At 44.6% G+C, this 25,029-nt stretch overlaps 2 protein-coding genes across 2 annotated transcripts; one reads left to right on the plus strand and one right to left on the minus strand.

Annotated features, from left to right (window-relative positions):
* The first annotated feature begins 993 nt into the window (after window positions 1-993).
* Window positions 994-19,052, plus strand: bcan (brevican). The gene is made up of 14 exons (XM_031575933.2): window positions 994-2,232; window positions 7,759-7,841; window positions 8,150-8,542; window positions 8,951-9,125; window positions 9,442-9,569; window positions 9,699-9,992; window positions 10,232-11,464; window positions 11,691-13,088; window positions 14,374-14,481; window positions 14,929-15,087; window positions 15,871-15,953; window positions 16,108-16,252; window positions 16,727-16,909; window positions 17,437-19,052. Exons 2-14 carry the CDS (start codon window positions 7,766-7,768, stop codon window positions 17,544-17,546), a joined length of 4,485 nt encoding a protein of 1,494 aa, XP_031431793.1. The 5' UTR covers window positions 994-2,232; window positions 7,759-7,765; the 3' UTR covers window positions 17,547-19,052.
* A 319-nt stretch (window positions 19,053-19,371) lies between these two features.
* hapln2 (hyaluronan and proteoglycan link protein 2) lies at window positions 19,372-24,512 on the minus strand. Its single transcript, XM_031575935.2, has 6 exons — window positions 24,174-24,512; window positions 23,372-23,476; window positions 22,259-22,615; window positions 21,359-21,475; window positions 21,024-21,206; window positions 19,372-20,234 (listed from the first exon to the last, which is right to left on the minus strand). Exons 2-6 carry the CDS (start codon window positions 23,448-23,450, stop codon window positions 19,957-19,959), a joined length of 1,014 nt encoding a protein of 337 aa, XP_031431795.1. The 5' UTR covers window positions 23,451-23,476; window positions 24,174-24,512; the 3' UTR covers window positions 19,372-19,956.
* Between the last annotated feature and the right edge of the window lie 517 nt (window positions 24,513-25,029).

Here is a 25,029-nt window from a genome sequence, read left to right on the forward strand (position 1 = left end):
AGCAGGAGGAAGGAAACTCAAGGGTTAGACTCTCATCAGTGCTCTACAGACAAGATCAAGAGTTACAGTGGATTGCAAAAATATTCAACCCCCTGAGTGTCATCCCCATTCTCACAATTACGAAATATATTTAAACACATATTTTACCAATCAGTATTTTTATTGTGAACATTTATGCTTGAGTTTATTTCCCAAGGCAGTATAGTTATTTGTCTGCTAACATTAAGAATAAATGACCAACTGAAATACTACCTGCATACGTATTCAGAGCCCTGTGCTTTTGAGGTCCAGATTAAGGCAGATTTGGCAAGTTATTCACAAATGATACAGTGGTGCCATGTGTCTGACCATAACTGATCGAAATTAATATATCCGCGGAAAATATTAACTGGTAAAGGAGGCCACCAGTCTAGCCATCACCCCAAAGAATCTACAAAGTTCAACGGCTTCAACTGGGGTGAAGGCGTAGGAGGCCACAATCTTAAAAGCTCTCTATGAAACTGAATACTGTTGGAGGGTGACAAAAAGAAGCCATTGTTTTAGAAGATCCACATTAAAGCATGTATGGACATTGCTTATGATATGGGGGTTGTTTTTTTGGTCATATTAGAGCAAAATAGAGTTTTTGGACGTTCCGCAAAGTGTTACATGAGGCGTAAATCTAACACTGCCAATGCCTCAAGAAACACCATCCCAATCATAAACACTGGCACTGGTAGCATCATACTGTTGGGATATTTCTCGTCTACAGGAACAGGGAAACCTTTTAAAGGTGAAGGCAGAATGAATGGAAATTAATTATACACAATATCTGTTCTGTTCTACACAGTCTGTTCTAGAACTAAGGCTTGGAAGAAGGATTACCTACCAGTAGGACAATTACCCAAGGCACATGGCTAAAGCAAGAAGCAACACCAGAGTGGTTCAAAACCAGTAAAGTGAATGTTCTAGAATGGCTAAGCCCAAAATCCGACTGAGAATCTGTGGTACTACATTTAACTAATTTATTTAGGCTTAAGAAACTATAAATACTACAGCATAAGTCTTATAATACTGATATATGCAAGTGTCTTTTGTTAACCAGAAAATGGTGATGCATTTTTGCAAGCCACTGTAACTGTTACATCTAGAAAAGTAGATTAGAGATTGAATGTAATTACCATGCATTGTTACTTCCCTACTGCATAACATAAGATTACCCAGAAATGTTAACATTCCAACAAGTAACTACACCCAGAACAAATATTTTATGAACTCAGATCACTCTTTGTGTCATGTCTACATATGCTGTGGATTTATTTGGTTGTATAAAATGGTCACCAGACTAATATGTGTCTAACCATAAACAGGACAGGCTATTATCCTATATGTGTACATTATCACCTTGAGGTGGCACACATTTTCATATTAAATTATATCAAAGGAAACCTGCCATTCCTTTCTGGGCCTTTAAAATGGGCTTTCGAAAATAGTCTAGAGTGAAACCAGGCTGATGCCATGTCTATTTTTTCAAGAAAAGTTGACCGATGTAAAAGAACACAAAATAATTCTGGAGTAAGACCCATTTCCGAGGGTAACCGGAGGAATTGCTGCAGTTTGACGCGGCAAGCTTTCCTCCCCTAGCCCTTAGCCGACTGAGATGCGTCTCTGACTAACGGCTGCAGGTGCAGGACTGAGGCAGCATCAGCAGCGTGCATGCCAGTCTGCAACGATGCGGTAGGCTCTCCCAAACCCCAAGTTCTCTTGTTCCGTCGTAAACCCAACTCAGGACAATTTCCCAGAACGCAGAAGTGTAACCCAGTAAGTAGCCTATCCGAGCCACCTCGTTACCGCAGTGATTCACAGCACCTTTTAAGATGATCCGGGTTTAAAAACGGGAATCAGCGTGTCTTGTAAACATTTTCCTCAGTTCCCACCCGTCCCACTTCCCTCCCGCATCATCCAAGGGACAAATAAGAGTGCGTTTGTCGTAGCCCGAAAGTGGGCTGTTCAGGCGTTTTTCCTACGTAATTTCGGCCACCTCTCCATCTCAATCTCTTTCTCTACCTCCTTCGCTGGCGGACGGAGCGTACTACTATTACCCACCTTTCTTTTCCTATATGTGTGTTCGACTAAATGATCTATGACATCATTGCTCTACTTTAAGCCCCTGGGTTAATACAGAAGATCTACCTGGAGAAGCTTCATCAACTAAAATACGTGCAAGAGAGGATACAGACTTTCACGACACCGGTATGTAAAACGCACTTTATCTTTTTCCTTTTTAAATAGACTGAATGAAGCACCATTAGCTTCAAGAACTGCTCTGATGACATTGGGCATAGACAGAGTTCATTAAAACGATTAATTTAATTGTAATGTGTAATCAGCATTATTACTGTAGCTGGACCACTAAAGTCCGGTCCACCTATTGGCACACGCAACCTCACATTTTTTAATTGTTGGTCAGTTCCACTGGATAAAAACTAATGGAAGTTGGGAAAATGTTTTCTTTTTCATGCAGTATTCTGGTTTTCCTCCAATGCCTTACTCAGATTCATCTTTTATTTGAGCTCCTTGAGAAAAGTGAAGGGATTTCCCTTTCACGCAATCTCATGTAGCAATAGCAATGTGATGAGCCCCAACGCATGTGCCATTGTGCTATTTATACATTTTCATTTGCAATAGCAGAGGTTTGGGTTTAATGTATTGTTGCCTTTTTACCATACACACAACCTATTTTGGGTTCTTTACACTGTAGGCACAGTCCTAACAATTATTATAACGAACAACATGTTCACTAATTTGTTAATAAGAACATATATTTGGCATTTCTATTGTGTCCACTCAAGTAGACTTTCTAAGCATGGAGGATGGCCCCTCTCATCAAGGATAGAAGTTTTGTCTTTTGGCAGGAGATTAGCTTAGTGGCCTTTTAAACTTTGAAATCATAAATTATTGTTTAAATGATATAAGATTACTTTTCTAATGATTTCTCAACCCAGTTGGTATCTGTGTCATTAGTATCTGCTATCGGAGTATCTTTTTCTGTGCGTGTGTGTGTGCGGGGGGGGGGGGGGGGGGGGTCAAACTATAAAAGAAAAACTGAAAATGGGACCCTACCAATTTGCAAGGTAATTAACAATACATTCTGACTGGTAATTTGGTGATACCTTTCAGTGTCTGCAGTCTTCTGCCGTCTTTGCCATGCACTCACGGTCCAGTGCCTCTTTATTATAGACACTGTTACCATAGACCTCATAGCCATAGGCATCATCACAGCCAATGTAATATTCCCATTACATTACATTCCCTGCCTCTTTTCATGCCCTTTATTTAGATAAAATGGCAAGGCGTGCATACGATATGATTCCATCTATTGGCTTTGTATGTGAAACATTACAAAGCAATAAGAATTGTGTATTATCGTCATTTATGCATTCATGCTTTTTTCCAGATGAGTGGCAGACCATTTCAATGTAGTGTGGTGAACACAGATGCTCAAGCCCACACGCGGGCACACGTGGGCACAGGAGGCTGTAGGACTGACCTAATTTCAGACAGACTCTGACAAGCCCCTTAATCATGTTAACATATATGGTACCCAGGACTTTGTGTCTGTCTCAGCCCACAGAGAAAATTACTGTCAACTGGATGAAGTTGTTTCACATTAAAAAAGGAGACTTTTTATTGCGACAACACATGGGCCATTTCTGCCTTTGTGATGTTTGCACCATTTTAATGGAGGGGAGGGGGGGGGGGGGGGGGAGGATATTTGGGTCACGTGGAATGTAGAGCCATGGCTGAGAATGCAGAGCCTCGCATGGGCATCGTCTGTCATGTATGTTTGACTAAAACCAGGGCAAACATCACACTGTATCGCGCCCTTAAGTGTTCCAGCTGTAGGAAGTGTACAGATGTGGTGCGCGATGCGAGCAGGCTTGGAGACCTCATCATTTCTGGCGCTGTATTTGCCAAAATGTTAGTTAGGTCCTCAACCAGTCATGCCTGGGAAGTACCCCCCCAGCATGTGTTCAGCTTCATGAACTGACAGAGCAAAAAAATGCTAATAAACACAAAACACGAGGGTGTTTACTGTAATGACTGTGTTTACATGTGGAGCTTTAAAGGCCAAGGTCCACAGAAGACATGGGTTTCCACAATTTGCTCAGATACAGCTAGCCTAAGCGCTTTAAGGAGCTCAGCAGCAGCACAGTGATTTTTTTTCTTTTGTTTTTGCCTAATCAGCCCTGTAGCCGAGCCTGCAAATAGGCAGTACCCCCCCACCCCCGCCCCCACCCCCCCACCCCCCACCCCCACCCCAGTGCGCTCTCTTCTAAAGAGCCAGAAGCGCGAGGGCTCACGTCATTCTCCAGGGCCCAGGAGCTTCCGAGTGCTGGCCTGCCGCACGTGGGAGTGCTGATTCACTCTAATCTTGGTTGGTGTCCCCTTCAGAGCCGGTCAGCTGCCTCCCTGCTTTCGCTCCCCATAGCAACACCCCCCTCTCTTCCCCTTTTACTGCCTTATACACTCACACACACTCACACTCACACTCACACTCACACTCTCTCTCTCTCTCTCTCTCTCTCTCTCTCTCTCTCTCACGGACACTCTCACGCACACACACACACACACACACACACACACACACACACACACACACACACACACACACACACACACACACACCCATTCAAACACACACACAAACTCGATTTCCTGTCTACTTGTGCTTGTAAAGGGCTACCGGTTACCCTTGGAAATGAGCAGACTGAGTCATTTGAGGTTAGGGGAGACAACACTTGGAAGGGAGGGGGTAGGAGGCTCCCAGTAGAGAGAGAGAGAGAGAGAGAGAGAGAGAGAGAGAGAGAGAAGGGGGGGGGGGGGTTCTGTAAGATGGTGGCTGCCACATCCAGGTCCAGTGAGGACCAGAGAAGAGAAAAGGAGGGGAGAAAAGAGTAAGGGGAGAAATTAGCCTGCTGTGTGTGAGTGTGTGTGTTTGAGTGTGTGAGAGGGAGAGAAAGTGGCAAAGAGAGCACGAGCAAATCAGTGTGTGTGTTCTTTTCGTAATCTTCTCTTCTAAGCAGCCTGGATGAAAAGAGGTTTTTTGGATGTCTCATTGTACTGATCAAAAAGGTATTACCAGAATGGTGAATGAGTTGGACTTAGAGCTCAATTCTCAGGGAGACTGCATGGAAGAAGAAGAAGGAGGAGGAGGAGGAGAAGAGGAAGAGGAAGAGGGGGGATGGGCGGTGTCGTGGCACGCTGGCTCCATTCCCTTCCCCCATTTCACCCGTCCGCCACTCAGTCAGCCTTAAATGACCTCTCCCTGGCATCGGCGAGGTCGGACTTCCTTCACTGCGATTTCTCAAGGTGAAGTCATTTGGTATTCCAGACACCGAGGCCCTTGTGATGTTGCCTGCCTAAGCACTTCTGAGGTTTTTCTGGAGCTGCCTTGTCTTTCCCAGCTCCCCCTTTTCCCTCTCGGCCCTGTGGAAATGTGGTCGTGGCTGTTGGCCGCTCACGGCCGGCGGGACACAATTCTTTCTCTTCCAGTGCCGGTTCACCTTAAGGCAACACGTGCCAAAGTGATCAGATACTGTCCCTACATCTTGTGCACATAATCGAGGCAGGGAAGCAGGATGTGTGTGTGTGCGTAAGTTTTTTAGGTTTTTTTTTTTTTTAATGAAGTTAGAGAAGAGGGCAGACTGGGAGGGCTGGCAGCTTGATTACTGGTTTGCTTCAACCATGCTGGGTTCTCTCTCAGCTCAGCTCTTTTTTCCCCCCTGTCTTCTTTTCCTTTTTTAAAGGTCTGAGACATTATGGAGTCTGCCACCATGAATCACAAGAGGCTCTCTAATTTCCTTTTGAAAGTGGCCCAGAATGCCGTGCTTGAATCCCGCTGCACAGTCCAGAGGATGCCCGTGCCCGTGCCCGCAAACCAACACCCAGTGATTTGCAGCCAAATGAAACATATTGGCAGATTTGCACACTGTGTGTGTGACATTGTTTCTAGAATGTTCTTTTTATCACATACACTGCTTGCTCTATAATTTTCTGTTCTTTTGTCTTGCATAGCCATGTTTTAATCTTCAGGGTTAGGTTTGGTTTTATTTCATCCATTTACTACACGATGACCTATACTGTCTATATTAGTATTCCAGCTCATTCGGATTAAGAGCAGCAGCTGGTGCCAAATGTGTTTCAGTGGCAACGGGAAGATTAATGCACTAATTTACAGTTTAGTCAGTGTTACAGTTTTACAGTGAGTCACCACTCAGCACAAAGCCTTCTGTGTTTCCCCTCAGCTGCTCCAGTGGCTGCTTTGCTTTCGATTCAGTTGGCCGTCAGAAAACAATAAAACGGGTTTTAAGTTTCAATTTGACTTAGAAGGGGTAGGCTTTGACTCAGAGGGCTTTTATAATCTAATGATGAAATGGGCCTCTTAAACTTATATCGTTTAATGACCCCGAAACTATTAAAAGATGAGCTTGATTTGAACCACACTGTAAAAACCATGTTGTTAGCACCCATTAATGATCACAGTGCGTGGTGGTTGCTGGAGAAATCAAACCGATCTAACTCACTCAGCAGGTGTCCTTGGCAACGGTCTCCCAGTGTTCTCTGCCTCCAGCATGACTAGGCACTTCATTTTACTCGCACCAATAGCATCCCAACTGATCCAGCGGGGGTCCTCTTTTCCTGCTCTCTCACCCTCAAAAATACTGAGCACTTTCTCAGAGCGCTGTTGTCTTGTCTTGTCTTGTCAGTTGGAAAGCCATGTGGGTGCCCTGATGCGTGGAGAAGAGAAGGGGGTGTTGAGAGACAGATGTACTGAGGCACACATTACTCTTTTGGGGGGGGGAGGGCAAAGAAGGTTTGGATTGTTAGCTATATGGCGCGAGGGATCTATCAACATTCTGCTCACACAACTGAACTTGGAAAACTTCACCCAAGCCAGCTGGATCAAGACAGAGGACACACACACACATTCTCGTGTAACACCCTAAAACACAGACACACACACACACACACACACACACACACACACACACACACACACACACACACACACACACACACACACACACACACACACACACACACACACACACACACACAGACACACACACACACACACACAAACACACACACACACACACACACACACACAGTCTCTTTCAAGGCATGAACTGGTGTAATCCCTACGCACAGTGAGGCATGGTTAAAATTGAGGATCTCACATCGCATCTCGCAGTGGGCACTAACCATGTCTGTGAAACCCTGTAATTTCCTGAAGGTAACCCAACGCTACATGTCTCCATCACCTCCGCTTCAGTCATCTGCAGTGGTCAGAGGAACAGTGCCACGGACCTCCGCCTTGTAATTCACTCTGATTTTGATGAATGACAGTGTAGTCACATATGTTTTCTGAATCTTTTTGGGGGTGGTTGAATCTCTCTCTCTCTGTCCATCTCTCTCTCCCTCCCTCCCTCTCTCTCTCTCTCCTCTCTCTCTCCCTCCCTCCCTCTCTCCCTCTCTCCCCCTCTCTCTCCCTCTCTCTCTCTCCTCTCTCTCTCTCTCTCTCCCCTTCTCTCTCCCTCCCTCTCTCTCTTTCTCTCTTGTCCTCTGTCCTTTTTCCGGTTCTTGCCTCTTTTTTTTCAAAACTTGCTCTTCTATGTGCAAGTGTAAATGACCTGCTGAGTGTCCTTTTCCATCCCAGATCAGTCATATAAACAGTGACTTGCATTTTCCTCTTTGTGTCTTGGTTCATCACAGATTAGAAATGTTCCTGTCTCGACTACTGTGTACCATCTGTCTACTCATCGCACCGCTCTCCAGCATTGGCAGCACCGCCTCAGGTGGGTCACCCTTTCCATCTGACGCTCAGGAAATAATTAAAGGCAGTAAGGTGCCCTTTAGACTTGCCTTTATAGCACTTGTGAAAGTTAAGCTCTTTTGCCCGAGGGGATAACAGAAGTTCCTCTTCACCTACTGTGAAACAGTGAGTTAGGCAGTTACACGGCAGCAGTAAAACTCGGCTAGACATCAAATGACTTCCAGCTTTCAGTAGCAGGCACTGCTTAGAGTACATATCAGTCCAACAGGTACCAAGACACTGGGTAACGCAGATTAATTTTGTCTTTTGTCTCCTTTCTGTGTCGAACAGATGATGCGAGACTACTACAGGTGATCATAATTAAATCCCCTCCAGTCTCTGCCATTTTGGGTGGATCTCTCAAGCTCCCCTGCCTAGTGTCATTGTCCCAGCCACCCCCAACTGCTTCTACTGTGGGTCGCCATGCTGTCCTCACCGTTCCGCGGGTGAAGTGGAGCATTTTGTCCTCAGAGAAAGAGACAGAGATCCTGGTTGCCCGCGGAGACCGGGTGAAGGTCAGTGAGGCCTACAAAGGCCGGGCCTCTCTGCTGAACTACGCTTCGTCCCCGGCTGATCTCACCCTGGAACTCAATGACCTACGACACAACGACACAGGCTTCTACCGCTGCGAGGTCCAGCAGGGCCTGGAGGACGCCCACGACCTTGTTCAGATCAAGGTCAAAGGTAATCTTACTTGGTAGTGTGTGAAGCTGGGATTAGTCAGGGCTTGTGCTGCATTGTCAGTGGGGCTTCAGGACAGTGAGTTGTATCTGCAACGATGAGTCAGAGGATTATTATACTGAGATTTCACAGGCTTACTGTATACAGCTTCATGTAGTGTACCGTAGTATTTATTTATTTATTTGTTTGTGTTTTATGTTCATGTGTTTTAAGGATACTAAAATGTAGTTTTTGCCCTTTGGAAAGTTATTTGGCATGGTGCCCATTCAAAAATGAAGTTAGTCTCTATCTTGAGAGATTTGTTATTATATCATATATATGACATACATATAGACATACATACATACATATAGACATACATATATTTTGTGTGGTCTATGTCTTTTGATTTTTTACAATGTGTCTTTGCAGGTGTTGTGTTTCACTATCGCCATGCTTCCAGTCGCTACGCCTTCTCCTTTGATCAGGCACGAGATGCCTGTGAGGACATTGGGGCCCAAATCGCCACCCCAGACCAGCTCCTGACTGCCTACAACAGTGGATATGAGCAGTGTGATGCAGGCTGGCTGTCTGACGGATCAGTCAGGTAACAAGACCCCAGGCCAAGTGCCACTATACCAGTATTTAATCTGTGTTTTTGTGGTTCTACTGTACTGGCTGAGCATAATGACAGCAATGTCGAGATAATGTGCTTAGTCCTCAAAGGTGCGCTATTAATATGAATCGGTACTTTGTCACTACACAAATTAATGTAACCTTCAGCTTTGTAATGACTGACAAATGACTGACTGAAAAAAAGGTGTTTTTCTATCATGCTAATATTTGTTCAGTAAAGACAATTCATTGTCCTGACCTAAAGTCCAATCAGACCAATTTGCATCTCTTGTGAAATTGCTCCGCAGGTATCCCATTCAAATGCCACGGGAAGGTTGCTTTGGGGACATGGATGGAATGCCAGGAGTCAGGAATTATGGAATGCTTGACCCAGATGAACTCTATGATGTGTACTGCTACGTTGAGAACATCCAAGGTATCCTGTCTGTGCCAAAATAGGCTAAATTGAGATGTGACATTAAACCAGATAGGATCAAAATAGCCAGTATTTTCGGTAAATGCAGATGATCTGGCAAACTAAACATCGTCTGTCTCTGTTCCAAAGGGGAGGTCTTCCACCCGACCACACCCCAGCAATTGACCATGCCAGAGGCTAAGGCTTACTGTGAAAGGCAGGGTGCAGAGTTAGCCACCACTGGCCAACTCTACGCAGCCTGGAATGATGGCCTGAACCACTGCAATCCTGGATGGCTGGCAGATGGCAGTGTCCGCTACCCCATTGTGACACCACGAGAACGCTGCGGTGGGTCGGAAGCTGGAGTCAAAACTGTGTATCTCCACAGCAACCAAACTGGATTCCCAGAGCCTCACATGCACCATGAGGTGTACTGCTTCAGAGGTAGGTCGATTTTTAGTGGCACATTTTGCTGATTTACAAACTTTTTTATTGCCAAGTAGGTTTACACCTATCAGGAATTGTCTATGGTATATTGGTGCAAACAATAAACATACACAATAACCAATAAACATATTAAATACTTTTACAAACATTGGAAAAACAATATAGAAAATATATATAGAAAATGTACTGAATATGTAATATGGCATTTATCCATGTCTTTACACCTTCCTTCACAGGCAACATGGGCACCACTCAAACAGAAACACCAAGAGAGTACCTGGCCACAGAGCCAGAGAATCTAAGCCAAGGCATCGTCACCCTGTCGGACCCCTTGGAGGAGTTCAGCTTGAGCCAAGTGACGGAACAAGCAGAGAATGAGGCCCAGGGTGCTGTTGAATCCTTTCCAGTTCTCAGCAAACAGTTCCCGGGATTAGGAAGGGGGATGGAGGTTCCTGCCACCACGCTGCCTCCTGAGGAGGGTACCCTTGCTGGAGATCCATTCAGTCCCACGACGCCTGCGCCCTTCGACGTGGAGACTTTCTCCACTCATGACCCGTGGCAAGAAGTGCACATTCTAACAAATCCTGTTGATTTTGAATCTGCGCCTGAAACATATAAGGAGACCAGCAATCCTGCCCAAGCAGGGAGTGACTCCCAGGAGAATGCCAAAATCTTTCTAAAAACAAATCCAACGTATCCACCAACCGAACAAGACGAATATGGCTCCAGCACCAAACATTACCAGCCAACGCCTGAAACCAATTCAGAAGAGGAAGGGTCTTTAGTGGATTTCAAAACAGGGGGCACAAGTGTACCAGAAACAACCGTGAGACCTATGGTATCAACACTGGAGTATGAAGAGTCAGGAGAGGCTAAGGATTATCAGACCACGCCAGAGACCAACCTGGAAGCAACTGCTCCATCCGAATCTCAGGTTGATATTGCAGTGAAAAGTCATCAGGATCCCGAGACTCGATATGAAATTGTTATTCTGCCAGAGTCCACCACTGTAGCTCAGGTTAATCCCACCCGGGAATATGACCGCTCAGAGGCAGTGAGGTTTGAGGACATGACTGCAAGCCTTTTGGAGAACAACACAGAGCTTCCGTCTACTGACCCAACCACGTCTCATGACCTTTCTGAAACCGAAGACACCGATCAAACACAGGCACCAGCAGGTGGCGCTCAAGAGGACGTTTCTCCTCATGACGACGAGGACCTTGTCCAAACTGCCCAAACTACCCAGCCCTCCCTCATGGAGGCCACCACACTCCCCGCGCCCTCAGAGGGATCTGGTGGAGAAGACACTGAGGTGATGGTGCCCGAGTACCCTTCTCCAGGAGATGCTGAGGAGGCAGAGTCAGAGGTAGAGGAACCTGGCACCACCGCCTCAGCGGAGTCGGCAGAGCTGTTCACCTTGACCCCGGAAGACTATCACACCTCTCCCGACCATATTCAGGTGACAACAGGTAAGTGATGAGTTGTAAAAAATGAAAATCATTTGTGAACCGCTCTGAGGATACTTAGGTATTAGTGTTTGTGTAAGTCCATAGTTGAATCCCAGCCAGCCCCAAAACATGAATTATGAACTATTCATGTGTTTGCAATATTCATTATCAACTATTTGTGTTGATGTCTGTGATGGGTCTCTCACTTTTCCCATTTACTGATTTTAGTTTGATTGTCAATTGGTAGGCTTTGATCAGGAGCAGTCTAGTACACCATCTCCATATTCATCTACCACTCTAGACTTGGTGGAGCAGGAGGCAGGTGGAACATCAGAAGAGTCAGTTTCGTTTCCAACCGATCTTGATGGAGACCTTGATCATACCCTGACACCTACCATAGCAGGTGTGACAGAGGGAGGTTCCGGTGAAGGCTCGGGGGCCCATAATGATGACGACATCATTTCAGTGACCCTGTTGACCTCTCCTGTGCCCTATACAACTGCCACGCCAAAGGATTCTCGCCAGATGGTGGAGGTAGCATCTGGCACGCCCCGTAATCTGGATATCTATATACCAGAGAGAACCACCCTGTCAGCCTTAGGTGTGACCTTAGAGGATCTAGAGCGAGTGGAGCAGGAGGGCTTGGGTATAACTCCTGACATCATGTACACCACCACTCCACACTTCTTAGAGACAACTCTCCGCCATGAGGGAAGTGGTGACGAAGATGGACACGAGTCGGAGGAAGATCAGGTCGAGGGATCTGGGCAGTCGTCTACAGACGTACCTGTTCTTGCAGAATACCCTCACGTCCTGCAACCCAATGCCACCGCTGCCACTCCCTTGAACCTCACAGAAAGTGAGGATGAGGACTTCACCGGCCTTCTCGAGGACATCAGCGGCACTGACATTTTTGATGCTCTGAACACCACTGACACACCAAAGACTGATACCACCACAGACACACCTCACACTGATGTGGAGGTCACTCTGCTTCCCGGTGTGACACAGACCCCAAGTTGGGAGACGCTCATCTCTTCCACGGCTCCTCAGGAGTCTCGCTCTGACCTGGAGTACAGTGGCGACACCACCACAGGGACGTCTCAGGACTCATTGGCTGAGACAGACTCCACCACCACAGGGGCGTCTCAGGACTCATTGGCTGAGACAGACTCCACCACCACAGGGGAGTCTCAGGACTCATTGGCTGAGACAGACTCCACCACCACAGAAGTGTCTACAGGGGAGTCTCAGGACTCATTGGCTGAGACAGACTCCACCACCACAGGGGAGTCTCAGGACTCATTGGCTGAGACAGACTCCTCCACCACAGTGGCGTCTCAGGACTCATTGGCTGAGACAGACTCCTCCACCACAGTGGCGTCTCAGGACTCATTGGCTGAGACAGACTCCACCACCACAGCCCCTCTGGTCGTCACCACCATAGAACTAGATGAGGATCAGAGCACCTCTACCACATTGGCACCAGTGGAGCTGGACCTCTTTGATGCCCTGACGACAACAACTGCCGCCTCAGAAGAAGAGGATGTTGATGAGGAGGAAGTGACGCCGCCTACTGAGCCTGCCATCCATCGACCACTGCCGTCTCAAAGGGCAGTGATCGTAAGGACGGGGAATCTCTCAGGTAATGTCCGAGCCACACCCTGCAAAGTGACCTCCCTGTCCGCCATTTTGTTTTTCCTCCTTGTGCACATGTACTGAGATCACCTCCTTCACCTCCTCTGCACCATGCACTGCAACACTTTTCTCTTCGCTCCTTCTCTGCACCTCCTTCTCTGTCTCAATGCTGCAGCCTGATTTACCCACCACCTGACTCTTTTCTCACTTCCTGACTAAGCACTCTCGCCTCTCGCTTGTTTCTCACTGGCTGCTAACAGCTGCCCATGTCAGAATCAAACTTGTACTAGCACATTGTATAGGGGCAGCACACAGCTTGGATCTAGCCTGTGAAAAGACTGAGTCTACAGCCCAGCCACAAGCAAACCTCCTCAATTACTTTTGGTCTCCCGGCTCCCCAAATGGGACACATGACTTAATGCTTAATCTTGATGCTTGCAACTCAGCTGGAATGAACACCCGGTAATACTTGCGCTGATGACTCATTTATGGCTAGCTGGGAACTCTTTCACAGACCTTAGTTGATCTTTACCGTCCTCTAAATGCTAATGCAAGACATAAGCATGATTTTAGCATTCATGGCTACTGCTTAGAACTGAAAGTCACTGTGTTTAACTGCCAGAAATGGCTACAGGTTAATTGATGCACTTGTGATGTACTTTGCACTAAGGTGATGTAGATTTGATAGGGCTGTTGGTTCTACCTCTCCGTAAAAAAAAAAAGATTTATGAATGCCTGATGTGTTACCACTGAAACCCCTAAACCCTTTAGAGGACCTCAGATTGACATAACGTAGTGGAGTAGGCGTTAGATACTTGAAGAAATATTAAAGAACTTTAGTTCTCAGACAAGGGCACATTTTTGTAGCTGTCTGTTGTGTGTGATTATTGTTGACAACGTTGCATATGTATATGAGTGTAAGAGTGAACAGTAAAGGTAATTTACACAGTCGATGCACTGGATGTTGAAAAGCCATTTTTTTCAGGACCTGCTGAAGTGACAGCAAAGAGATGTTTTTTTGAATGTATTTTGTGTACAGTATTTTTACAAGGGAAAGAATATGTGGCTTAGTGTGTTGTCTTCACATCCAGCCCAGGAAATGACTTACCAGTTCTGAAAGAAATAAAATACTGCCATCTTGTGGCCAACTAATTACCCACGCTTTGGTTGTGTTTTGACTGCATGAAATCATTATGAAAAGATCGTACAACAGCAGAAATATAATTTAGCGCATTATCAATGTAAGAAAAACACAGTAAATTCGTAAATTCAAGAAGGTATTTATGATTCAGATGCCTGCTCGGAGAACCCTTGTGCCAATGGTGGCACGTGTGTAGACAGCGGATCCCACACCAAGTGTCTCTGCCTGCCAACCTATGGAGGGGATTTCTGTCAGATAGGTGAGTACTGATATTGAATTCAAGATGTCTTAAGAGACAGAGGTTATAAATGAAGACAGAGACTATAAATGTGTACATTTAAATATATTTCCTTTATGTGACATAATCCACAATATGTACAAACCTCTGCAGTAGGCAGTATGTCATTCATTCAATGTGGAGACAGAGGTTATTAATGAAGACAGAGACTATAAATGTGTACATTTAAATATATTTCCTTTATGTGACATAATCCACAATATTTACAAACCTCTGCAGTAGGCAGCATGCCTTTAATTCAATGTGGAAGCAGATTAAAGGAAATAGAGAATGTATCAATGAAATAGCTATTCACTATTTTTCAGTCCTGTCATTTGTTTGTGTGTCGTCGTACGTACTGTACTACGTGTGTATACATCTGTCCATGTGTGTCATTTCTTTCACTGTACGTACGGGTGGCTATCCCAGAAATGGAGCATTGTGAGCCTGGCTGGGAGAAGTTTCAGAGCTTTTGCTACAGGCACTTTGTCAAGCGTCAAAGCTGGGAGGTTGCAGAGCAGCACTGTCGTATGTGCGGTGGCCACCTGGTGTCAGCCATGAGCCCCGAGGAGCAGAATTTCATCAACGGTATACCGACACTCACTTCTGAAAAAGCAGCCTTGTAAGGGGTTTGCGCTCAGTCACAAAGTAATCATACGGTGCTTTATATTTTCGTTACAGTCTTGAATTAAGCCATCAGGTTTGATACACTATGACCTTTAAATGTTATACTAACAAACCCTGAAGGTTGATCCAAGATAAGTAATGTGACTTCTATTTTGGATTTCCATTGAAGTGTTTTATATGGCCAGACACCACATATTTTATTATTATATGATACTTTAATAACTTTAATTACTGCAGAATTTAGTAAAGAGACGATAATAAACAGTTCTGCGAGTTGAGTCAAAGCAGACCTGTGATAAATTTGTATGGCCGCCATTTGCAACACAACTGCTTTCTGCTTTCACATGCAAAACAAGTTCTTTGGAAGAGCATAACATATATAATACAATGTAAAATATTATCCATAGAAGTGTTGAGGTTTCTTCAACTTGTATTACCTGTGTCCAGAAAAGGTGCTTTATGTATATCACTGTAACACTATTCATTCTAAGTATATCTAAGATATACTTTCCTAATTTCTGCTTTTGAACAGTGAGTTGATTCTGTTGGGGCCTAGTCTGCCTTCCCCCCCCCCAACACTACTTGCTACTACTAGTTTTGACTACTTGGGGTTTGATAGCTATCTTGCATTCCAGTGGAACCTCATTGTTTACTATCCTTAGACCCCTCTCACTCTCTTTCTCTCTCTCTCTCTCCATCTCTCCCTCTCTCTCTCCCTCTCTTTCTCTCCCTTTCTGTCTCCAGATAGGTACAGGGAGTATCAATGGACAGGACTCAATGACAGGACAATTGAGGGAGATTTCCGCTGGTCTGATGGAAACCCCCTGGTGAGAATCATACTTACCCCTTCATCTGTGCTACCTCACCTACCCTGCTGCTTTAGTTTACCCTTAAAGCAAGAAAAAACAAGAATACATTTTTTTCTTTTCCTTTCTTTTCTTTTCTTTTCTTTCCTTATTGATGTGTTTTTTTCTCTGTAAGCTTTATGAGAACTGGTACCGTGGGCAGCCTGACAGCTACTTCCTGTCTGGGGAGAACTGTGTGGTGATGGTGTGGCATGATGACGGGCGCTGGAGTGACGTGCCCTGCAACTACCACCTCTCTTACACCTGCAAGAAGGGCATCTGTAAGTATGCTGAGTCAAACAGCATGCTGGTATGATTCACGCAGTGTTCAAATCAGTGACATTCCTTTATCTACTACTGTGAGATAGACATTCACTCACAACACTAATCACAACATGATGGGTTTAAAAATATTTTATAATAACCAAAGGTTCTGTTTGGCAAACATATGCCTACACATGAGAGTAAAAGTTAAGTGTGAAGGTAAACTCTTTCCATCTCAAATTTGTTGGAGACTCGCATGATAAAAGCAATGATATAACCTACTCAAGGCCCATCACATGTCCCAAGTACACACCAACTATAGAAATGTAGGCTTTCTGCTCATACGAACGTCCATAGCCTTGCAGTATTGTTGCTGTAACATCAACAGCTACAACAGGAAACTGCGCAGTTGGTCTGGAAATGGACTATAGTATTTAGGTACACTGAATTTCCTTATATCTTGTGCATTTCTGCATGCATCTCTGCCCTAGCCTTCTGTGGACAGCCCCCTACTGTCCTGAATGCAAAGATGTTTGGCAAACGGCGCCTGCGCTACGAGACCAACGCCAAGGTGCGCTATTACTGTGCGGAGGGCTACCTCCAAAGGCAGAACCCAATCATCAAATGCCTCCCTAACGGCCAGTGGGAGGACCTTCGGATCACCTGCACGTCAGGTAGAGTATGACTAACGCTACTTCCACAAATTCAAATTGGATTTTACACACGCAGCAGTTTGGCCTCTGGTTTTTGCACACCGGCAAACAGCTGTTAGGCCTCTCTGCTGTATATATATATTTTTATACTTAATTTCTGAGTTGTATAATGTGTTTTGTTTATTTATTTTGTCTGTTTTGTTATGGTTTGTTTATTGATTGATCATCTGTATTATGTACCCTCAATCAGGGCATTGCTGCAAAAGAGCCCTGTGCTCAGTGAATTCTCCCTGAATAAATAATGATGATGATGATGATGATGATGATGATGATATCGATATCCATTTCAGCTCATTATACTACAACATTGTCAATTTGTTCACTTTTGCGTGACTAGATGTGCCTGTAACAGCATGTTTTCATCAGACCATGAAGTGATGTTGTTGTGACGTGAGAAGTACAGTGTGAAGGTGTTGCTACTGGCCAAGAATCATTTTGAATTTGCCCCGAGTCTGTCAGCTAGCTGAATGGAGGTTTTCTTTCTCCAGTCTCGCCCCAATCAGCGGCCACTCTGCCAACCTCTCTGGGTGAGGGGGTGAAGGTTGAGGACACAACGACGGCCTCGCCACAGTTTTGGGACATCAAGTGGAGCTTCTAAGAACCTCAAAGAAACCCAACAGAACTTCCCCGTTAATCCATAATCCTTAATCATCATCCATCCCAAGAGACCCTTTCCTATCCCACAGGCAGAACCCACACTGTCTCCGTATTTTTAGCATTCTTGAAAACTGCACAAATGTTACTTCTTCATCACCAGCAATGTACAAATCACAGGATTATATGCTGTATATTTCCATGACACGGAATTACAAAGATGTTCGTAATTCTAAGATCTCAGTCACAGCGTAGCAGTTAGCGACCACCCTTTTTGCTCATTTTTTCACTCACAAAATGTCTTATTGATAGACGACACCATTTCATAACATCTCACAAACACTCAGTTTAAATTATCCCGTGTCTGGGAGAATTGGTTTTCCTATTCTTAACTGCCATACCGGTGCTAATGTCGGGCCATGCTGAGACAGCACAAGCTCCCAGTCTCAGCTGGTCCGACTGCAACTTAACAACTCCTTCATACGTCTTCCTTTCATGCCGCACAGAATGGAGACTTCCGTTTCCATTCTGTAGCCTGGTTTTGTTCCCCTCGCCCGCACATTTGTACCGAATCGTCATCTCTCTATCTGGTGCTGTTATTCAGGTCTGTCAGAGGCTATTGCCAATGGCAGCTCAACTGCTGTACGTAATTATCAGTTATCACTGACTAACATGCCAGAGACAGCAGAACCAAGACACTGTAGTGTTGTTGTTGTTGTTGTTGTTGTTATTGTTATTGTTGTTATTTTCATGATCTAAATGGTAAGTCCATAGATGGGTTTTAAAAACTTCTCAAGAGAAAAAATGAACTTTAAAATGCACTCAATTTTTACATGGAGGTGTTTCTTTCAAACACTGTGGCACATGCTAACGACTTTTAAAACCATATTTTCCTGTTGTGCTTCACCTAACGTATTAAATCCTGTTTACCACTCAGTCCTTTGCCAATTAATGATAATATGATTACAGACCTGTATTTTTTTCCACTATCCCCTAGTTCTGCAATGCTTTGAAATTCCTTTTTTTTAAGGTTAAGTTCACCTGAAAAACGAGAGAAAATAAACATCTAACACTCAATTTGAAACTTTCTTACTTGTTTCTGAGTTGAATGATTATTGGTCTTAACACACTAACTACACTCTTTAGATGTAGAACCAATATTTTTAAGCACTTTTCTGATTACGTAATACATTCTCTTCATGGTCATTTATTTTTAATAGCTAATTTTAAAAGTATTGTGCGTATACAGGTTAGAGGTCATCTGTAGAGTTTGACCAAGGTTGATATTTAGTTAGCTGTCACCATTGCCGGAAAATATTAATGAAAATGTCATTTTGAGCTGTGCTCTAATAATGCCTTTACTTGTAACTCTGTGAATTTTAGAGACATTGAAACAAAATCAAGTCATACGGGGCCATCTGGTCTATGGTACCCACACTTGGTATGGTACAGCACCGAGCCTGTTTCAGGAATTCATAACTGAATAAAGGAAGTCATCTTTTACTAACAATATGGATCATGTTCTTGTTTTATAAACTGTATTAGTCAAAAAAAAAACGTTATGTTATGTTCATCTCTGAGGCATCATTTGAAAATGAAACACTTTTTGAAACACAATTTCAATGACTATTTGCATGAACATTAGATCACAGTCGACAACCAGCATACAGTGGTGTGATATAAAAAGAAAAAAGACGTGTTTACATTGAGAAGAAATAAGAAAGCATATCAAAACACTTACTAGTATAATCAGTACGACAAAGAAAAGGCCGATGGAAGACTTCCCCAGGCGTACATGAATGATCTCGACACAATACACGGGCAACTGCTCAATGGATTAGCAGCACTTTATTGACTGAGTGCATTAAAGTGCATTCAAACACTCTGAAATAGTCATTATCACCTAATATATTGGATTGTTTTACTCTCTCTTTTACAATGCTGTTTTAATTAGTCTATATATTATTTTTTTAAACAGGAATAGCAGAGGTATTTTTTAAAAGCCCAGTTTGTTGGCTTAAAAATACCATGTACAGAAATAAAAAGAAACTATGGTTGGACATTTTACTACACTATACGTTCACTCTTCATTCAATTAATCACTTTATGTCATTAATCACTTAAGACTATTGGGTTTTGTCGGTGGATAATTTTACCATTGTAATACAAAATGACAAGGCGGCATCCCGTAGTGCACAAAAACCCTTCAAGATTTATGACAAACTGTTGCATGTTATGAACAGAAGAAAACAACACACCTGAAGACTTTGTGCAGAGCAGAATGGCTTTCAGGATTTAATACCACACATTCTGTGTGTCAGTGTGTATGTCCTTTGAGAATAGACACATTTAATTTCCTTTGTTTTTAGAAGGAAATGTTTTTGTCTGCATTTATGTCAGTTCTCCATCGGGTGTCATCTGTAGCAGTAGGCCCCGTAGAGGCGCAGGGTCTTGCTCGGGAAGCCAAAGCTGCGCACCCCGGGCTCGGGCAGACCTCCACAGCGCCCCCTGGGGTTCGTGATGGGGAAGCGCACGCTGCCGTCCCGAAGCCAGCCCCCGTCGCAGCGGTCCAGGCCCTGGAATTGCCACGCCGCGTACAGCTGCCCGACCAGCGCCAACTCCCCCGCGCCACCCCGACACGCCCGCTCCGCCTCAGCAAAGTTCAGGGGCCCCGCCAGGAAAAAGACAGATCCTAGGCAGCGGAGAGAGAGAGAGTGAGAGAGAGAGAGAGAGAGAGAGAGAGAGAGAGAGAGAAAAAGAGAGGACAGAAGGAGGAGAGAAGGGGTAGGATTTGGTGAGGGACATAATCAGATTATTTTCCTCTCAGGCTTACTGCCAGTTTTCAGTTTAAGAAAGCGATTGCAATAATGTTATTGATCTGTTGCAATAATGTTATCGATCTGCTTTGCTATGCTGCTTTATAGTTACTTGTCCTTTTGCGCAGTGATACAAAATACTAGACATGTGGCAAATATCTGCCCTTTGGCTAATCAAGTCATATTTTCCAAACGACATTTCCATTTGTCCATTTTTGGTTGGATGTGGTGGGAGCCCTAATGTCATTCCAGGACTCCTGTTTCCCACAGATTGACCTCGCTTCCACAACAGAGGTCCTTGTCTGTCTCCTCTTTAGGCCACCAGCAAACCCACTCCTGGCATTTCCTGAATACAGCCATTGCTCCCCTGGTCCTCCAGATCCATCAATGCACTCAAGGCAAACAAAACTGATGCCTTTAAGTCTCAAGTTTATCAAATCATTATTATGTTTGTGTGTAGATTAAACAGAATATGAGAATCTCAGAGGAGTACATTTCAACTTTAGAATGTTGCCTGAGGTGAAATGGCCGACATGTTGATATAAAGCATCTAACGTAAGTCTGATGTACCTAAGGCTATTTTAAATATTTGACCCCTACAACCCCTAGAGAGACTTGTGAAACTGGTGGGAATCTTGTCAAACCAGATGACCAAACCCTCTCACCTGATGTGGCAGATGTGAAGCAGAAAGTGTCGAAATGGTCCTTGGTCTTGTGCCGTGGGCCGTAGCTCCGGATGCCTGGCAGGAGGTCCCCTCCGCAAGCTGGGCGGGACAGCAGGATCGGGTAATGAACGGTCCCGTCACTCAGCCAGCCGGCGTTGCACCAGTCCAGCCCGTCAGTCCAAGCTGCCTCAGGCGAGAATGCAATGAGTGCTCGCTCGAATCATAGCGTAGCTTTCTGTAATTGTCTAATTCCTTCGACACCGACAGTCACTGATAGAATAGTGCCTGATGCAAGACTGCACAGCAGTATTTAAAGTATGCCCAGTGTGGTGTACCTTTGTAAAGCTGTTTGAATGTGGCCAGTATGGCGTCCTGTTCTGTACACGCGGCCTTGGCCTGGGGGAAGGTGAACTTGTAGCGACCGTGTCTGCTCTGGTATGGAAAAACGACTCCTGAAAGTCGTAGTCAAGTTTTGCTCAGTCAACACCAATCAACAGACCAACATTAAAATTCAGTGCTTTTCCTAGAGCCTAAAGTGAGTCAGACTGGATCAGTCAATGCAAGACACGAACTAGACACATTAGGGGAAAAAAAACGGCAGCAGGCACCAGACAGGTGTTTTTATCATCATCATCAACAACAGAACTTTGGGAAAAAGCCCGTAATTGGACTGCTGAACTATTCTCACCTCACTCTCCCTCCTGCCACTATCTCTGATCCTCCTTGCATATATATGGACAGATGAACTAAGTGTTGGAGATCTTACAGACCAAAGCAAGGCACCTGCACCTGCACCTGCACCCAGGCGAATGGTAGTGAGATCTCGCAATGGTAGTGAATGGAAAGACAAGAAGGCAATGTGCGATCCTGCCACAGTCTCCTGCCACTGGCACTGGCACTATTCTGGGCAATGCCATGTCTCTATCTGTGACTGCACGCCCAGAAGTTAGAGACATTTGAATTAAATAAGTCTACAGCACTCTTAGTTCAACCTTGTCAGGAGTAGTGCAACCAGTGCAAACGTCATAGCCAGAAACACAGCGATGCTGAACAAAATACTGATTTTGTGGTAGGGACGTGACCCAACACAAATATTCAGACTGAAAATAGACTGTGTTCTAAACAGACATCCTCTGATATGGATGACACCTGTTGCTTATTTATTTTCCTTTCAGGGCTAAGTCTGCATTATATGTAAGCCAAAACAAAACTGCTAAGGACAATACAGCTCCTACCTTGGACACTCAGAGTGATCTCCACTCGTTCGTCCTCGATCCCGTTGATCAGCTCACAGCGGTAGCTTCCGTTGTCCTCCAGCTCCAGGTTGGTGATGCGGAGGGAGGCGTCCAGAGGGTGGGCCCCCCTCAGCGAGGCCCTGGGCCCCAGCGCTCCGTAGTTCTTTTGAGCGTTGCCGTTGGTGATGAGCACGATGTTCTCCACTCCCTGGTGGTGGGGCTGCAGTTTCACCCATTTGATTCGGTAGTGGGGGGGCTTGCTTTGCAGCACGCACGGCAACGTGGCGTTCCCCCCACGCGGGGCAGAGACCTCGGCGTACACGGGAGGCTCCATGAGGTAGCGCAGCTTCTTCTCACCTAAGGAGGACAAGGGCTTCAAGGTCGGACATATTGGCTGTGTTCGAAAACTTAGATAGCTGGATCCTTGATCTCTCGTTAAGACAGGTGTCTGGCGCGAGATATCTTCCGGGTGAAGGTATCTAAAAAAAAACTTTGTTTTTGCACGGCCTTTTAAGATAGCGTGTGCGATAACGTGTGACGTTGGTACGCTGAAAGAAGGTTAGGCTATCTAACATAGGCTAACGTGCTAATGTTAGAAAGTTGGCTGACTGATGCCTCGAAGTTACATCAACCATTATTGCTGGTTACAATAACGGTGTTATCGAATAGTACAGTGTCTATTTCTCAGTAACTTAAAAAAAATCTAAGCAAGAAAACGCCGAAAAATGTACATTTACATACAAAACGAGGCTCGTACAACAAGTGCTCCGCTAGCTCAGCCGGTCGAGTTAGGGGCCACCAACATCAAAGTCATGAGTCAGGCAGTAGATATGAGGAGAACATATACACATAACCTGAACTCTAAAAGTGTCTGCTACATGGATACAATTAAATGGCAAGCTCTCATGCAGTGCACGCAAGCCGGTTGGATGTCAAGAGAAAAAGATTAGAAAGAAAAAGACTATTTTAATCATTTGTAATTGTCAGTGTAGCTAAACATGGAGCAGAGGTTGTGATTCTAATGTTTTAAAAGCCGTCAATATGATCATAGTTTGGAGGAGTTTGTGTGCGAAGAGATTCAATGTAGTTGTAAATGTAAATATGAACTTTTACCTTGGTCATCTGTGTGAAATAGAACTGTGTTTGCTGTGAAACAACTGATAGTCAACACCGTGACAGCTGCCCAGCCCATGATGACAATGGGAGCACACCCTCCCTCTGGAAGACAGTGCAGTTAGACTTAATAGCAAAACAGTTTAGACAAAATACAGATCAAATTTAAAATCCATGACCAGTGCACTTGCTGGTTCATGTTTCAATAAAGTGGAATTTTGTCTGGTAAACGTATGCTTGGTTAAAACTGGTCATCGCTGGTCATTGACAAGACTACATATTTTTGCTTGAGGTGAAAAGCGTTGTTTTTAACATACTATGCATGACATGTATGGCATCAGAGAGATGTAAAGGAATCACAGCCAAAATGGTTTAAAAAACAGCTTTTTCCCCTGGGGCAGCATACTCCCTGAACTGTAAGGCGTAACAACCCTCATCCTGTACAACCAACTGCCCTGCAAACATGCACTTCACAAACCAGACTGCTTGTCAGTAAATATGTCGGTAAATAACCGTCCTGCATAACAGGAATGTCACAGAACTGTCCGGGTTCATATGAGTAACACTGGCAGTTGTTGAGCAACAGATAAAACAGGACAAACACACTGAATTGAAAAACAACAAAAAACAAACAAAAAAAGAACAAAAAAATATCTAATATGATTATACAAATGTGTGTGAAAAAATTAAGATATGTGGAACAAGTTCATATCAAACACACTATTTGATAAACGATAGGCCTACAACTGATGGTGTGGAAGCTGTGGTTTTTACTCGACAGAGAAAGAAAAGACAGGCTGACCTGATTCAGAGGGCGAGTGGCAGCTTGGGTAGAAAAAGAAGCGCAGTTATCCAAACATGGTCATGATCCAGATGGTGAGCTTTAATTTTCATCAAGCTACGATGCACTTCCAGTGGCAAGAATGCAACTGATTCCTCATCTCTTCCTTTCTCTCTCTCTCCCCCTCTCTAGCCTCTCTCTCTCTCTCTCTCTCTCTGTCTCTCTCTCTCTCTCTCTCTCTCTCTCTCTCTGTCTCTCTCTCTCCGGTCAGCTGTCATTTGTCCCAGGCACTAGACAGGGTAAACAGCCTTTCACTGCCCGCTCTCCCAGATGTTAATTAGGATGGGACAATTTCCTATTGTGTTCCTCTGTGCCTATCCATTGCAGAGCAATGTGCCCACAACGGATGGGGAGATGGAAGGAAATGCACAAGGAAGCACATGGTAATGGTTATCAATGGCTAAAATGATCTGTTAAATGCAGAATGATGTACTCTCTGCCATATAAAGGGTATGGTCATGTCACTGTTTTCTTTATTCTTTGTGGTAAGCGTTGTCGGATCAGTTTTAAGGGAGGGCTGATTATTGGTAGAGTGTTGTCCAGTCATCTTGTGCTTTCACTATCGCTGACCTTGAAAACAAATAATGCCGATTTGAAAAGATGCTGTGTCAGAAATAGAGCAAGTTGAATGTTGATGACAAACTTTCGTGTGATTTATGGAGCCGAGAGGTTAGGATGGAGGGATAGAGAGATGAGGGATGGAGGGATAGAGAGATTTTGGGATGGAGGGGAGCTAACTGATGGATCTCTATTGTCTCACTGGAGACCCTCGTTTAGCAATTAAACGTGACGTGCACTGCAGAGTTTGGCATGGCCC

The sequence above is a fragment of the Clupea harengus genome, chromosome 11 (assembly GCF_900700415.2).
Source record: "Clupea harengus chromosome 11, Ch_v2.0.2, whole genome shotgun sequence".
In the NCBI taxonomy this organism is placed as follows: Eukaryota; Metazoa; Chordata; class Actinopteri; order Clupeiformes; family Clupeidae; genus Clupea; species Clupea harengus.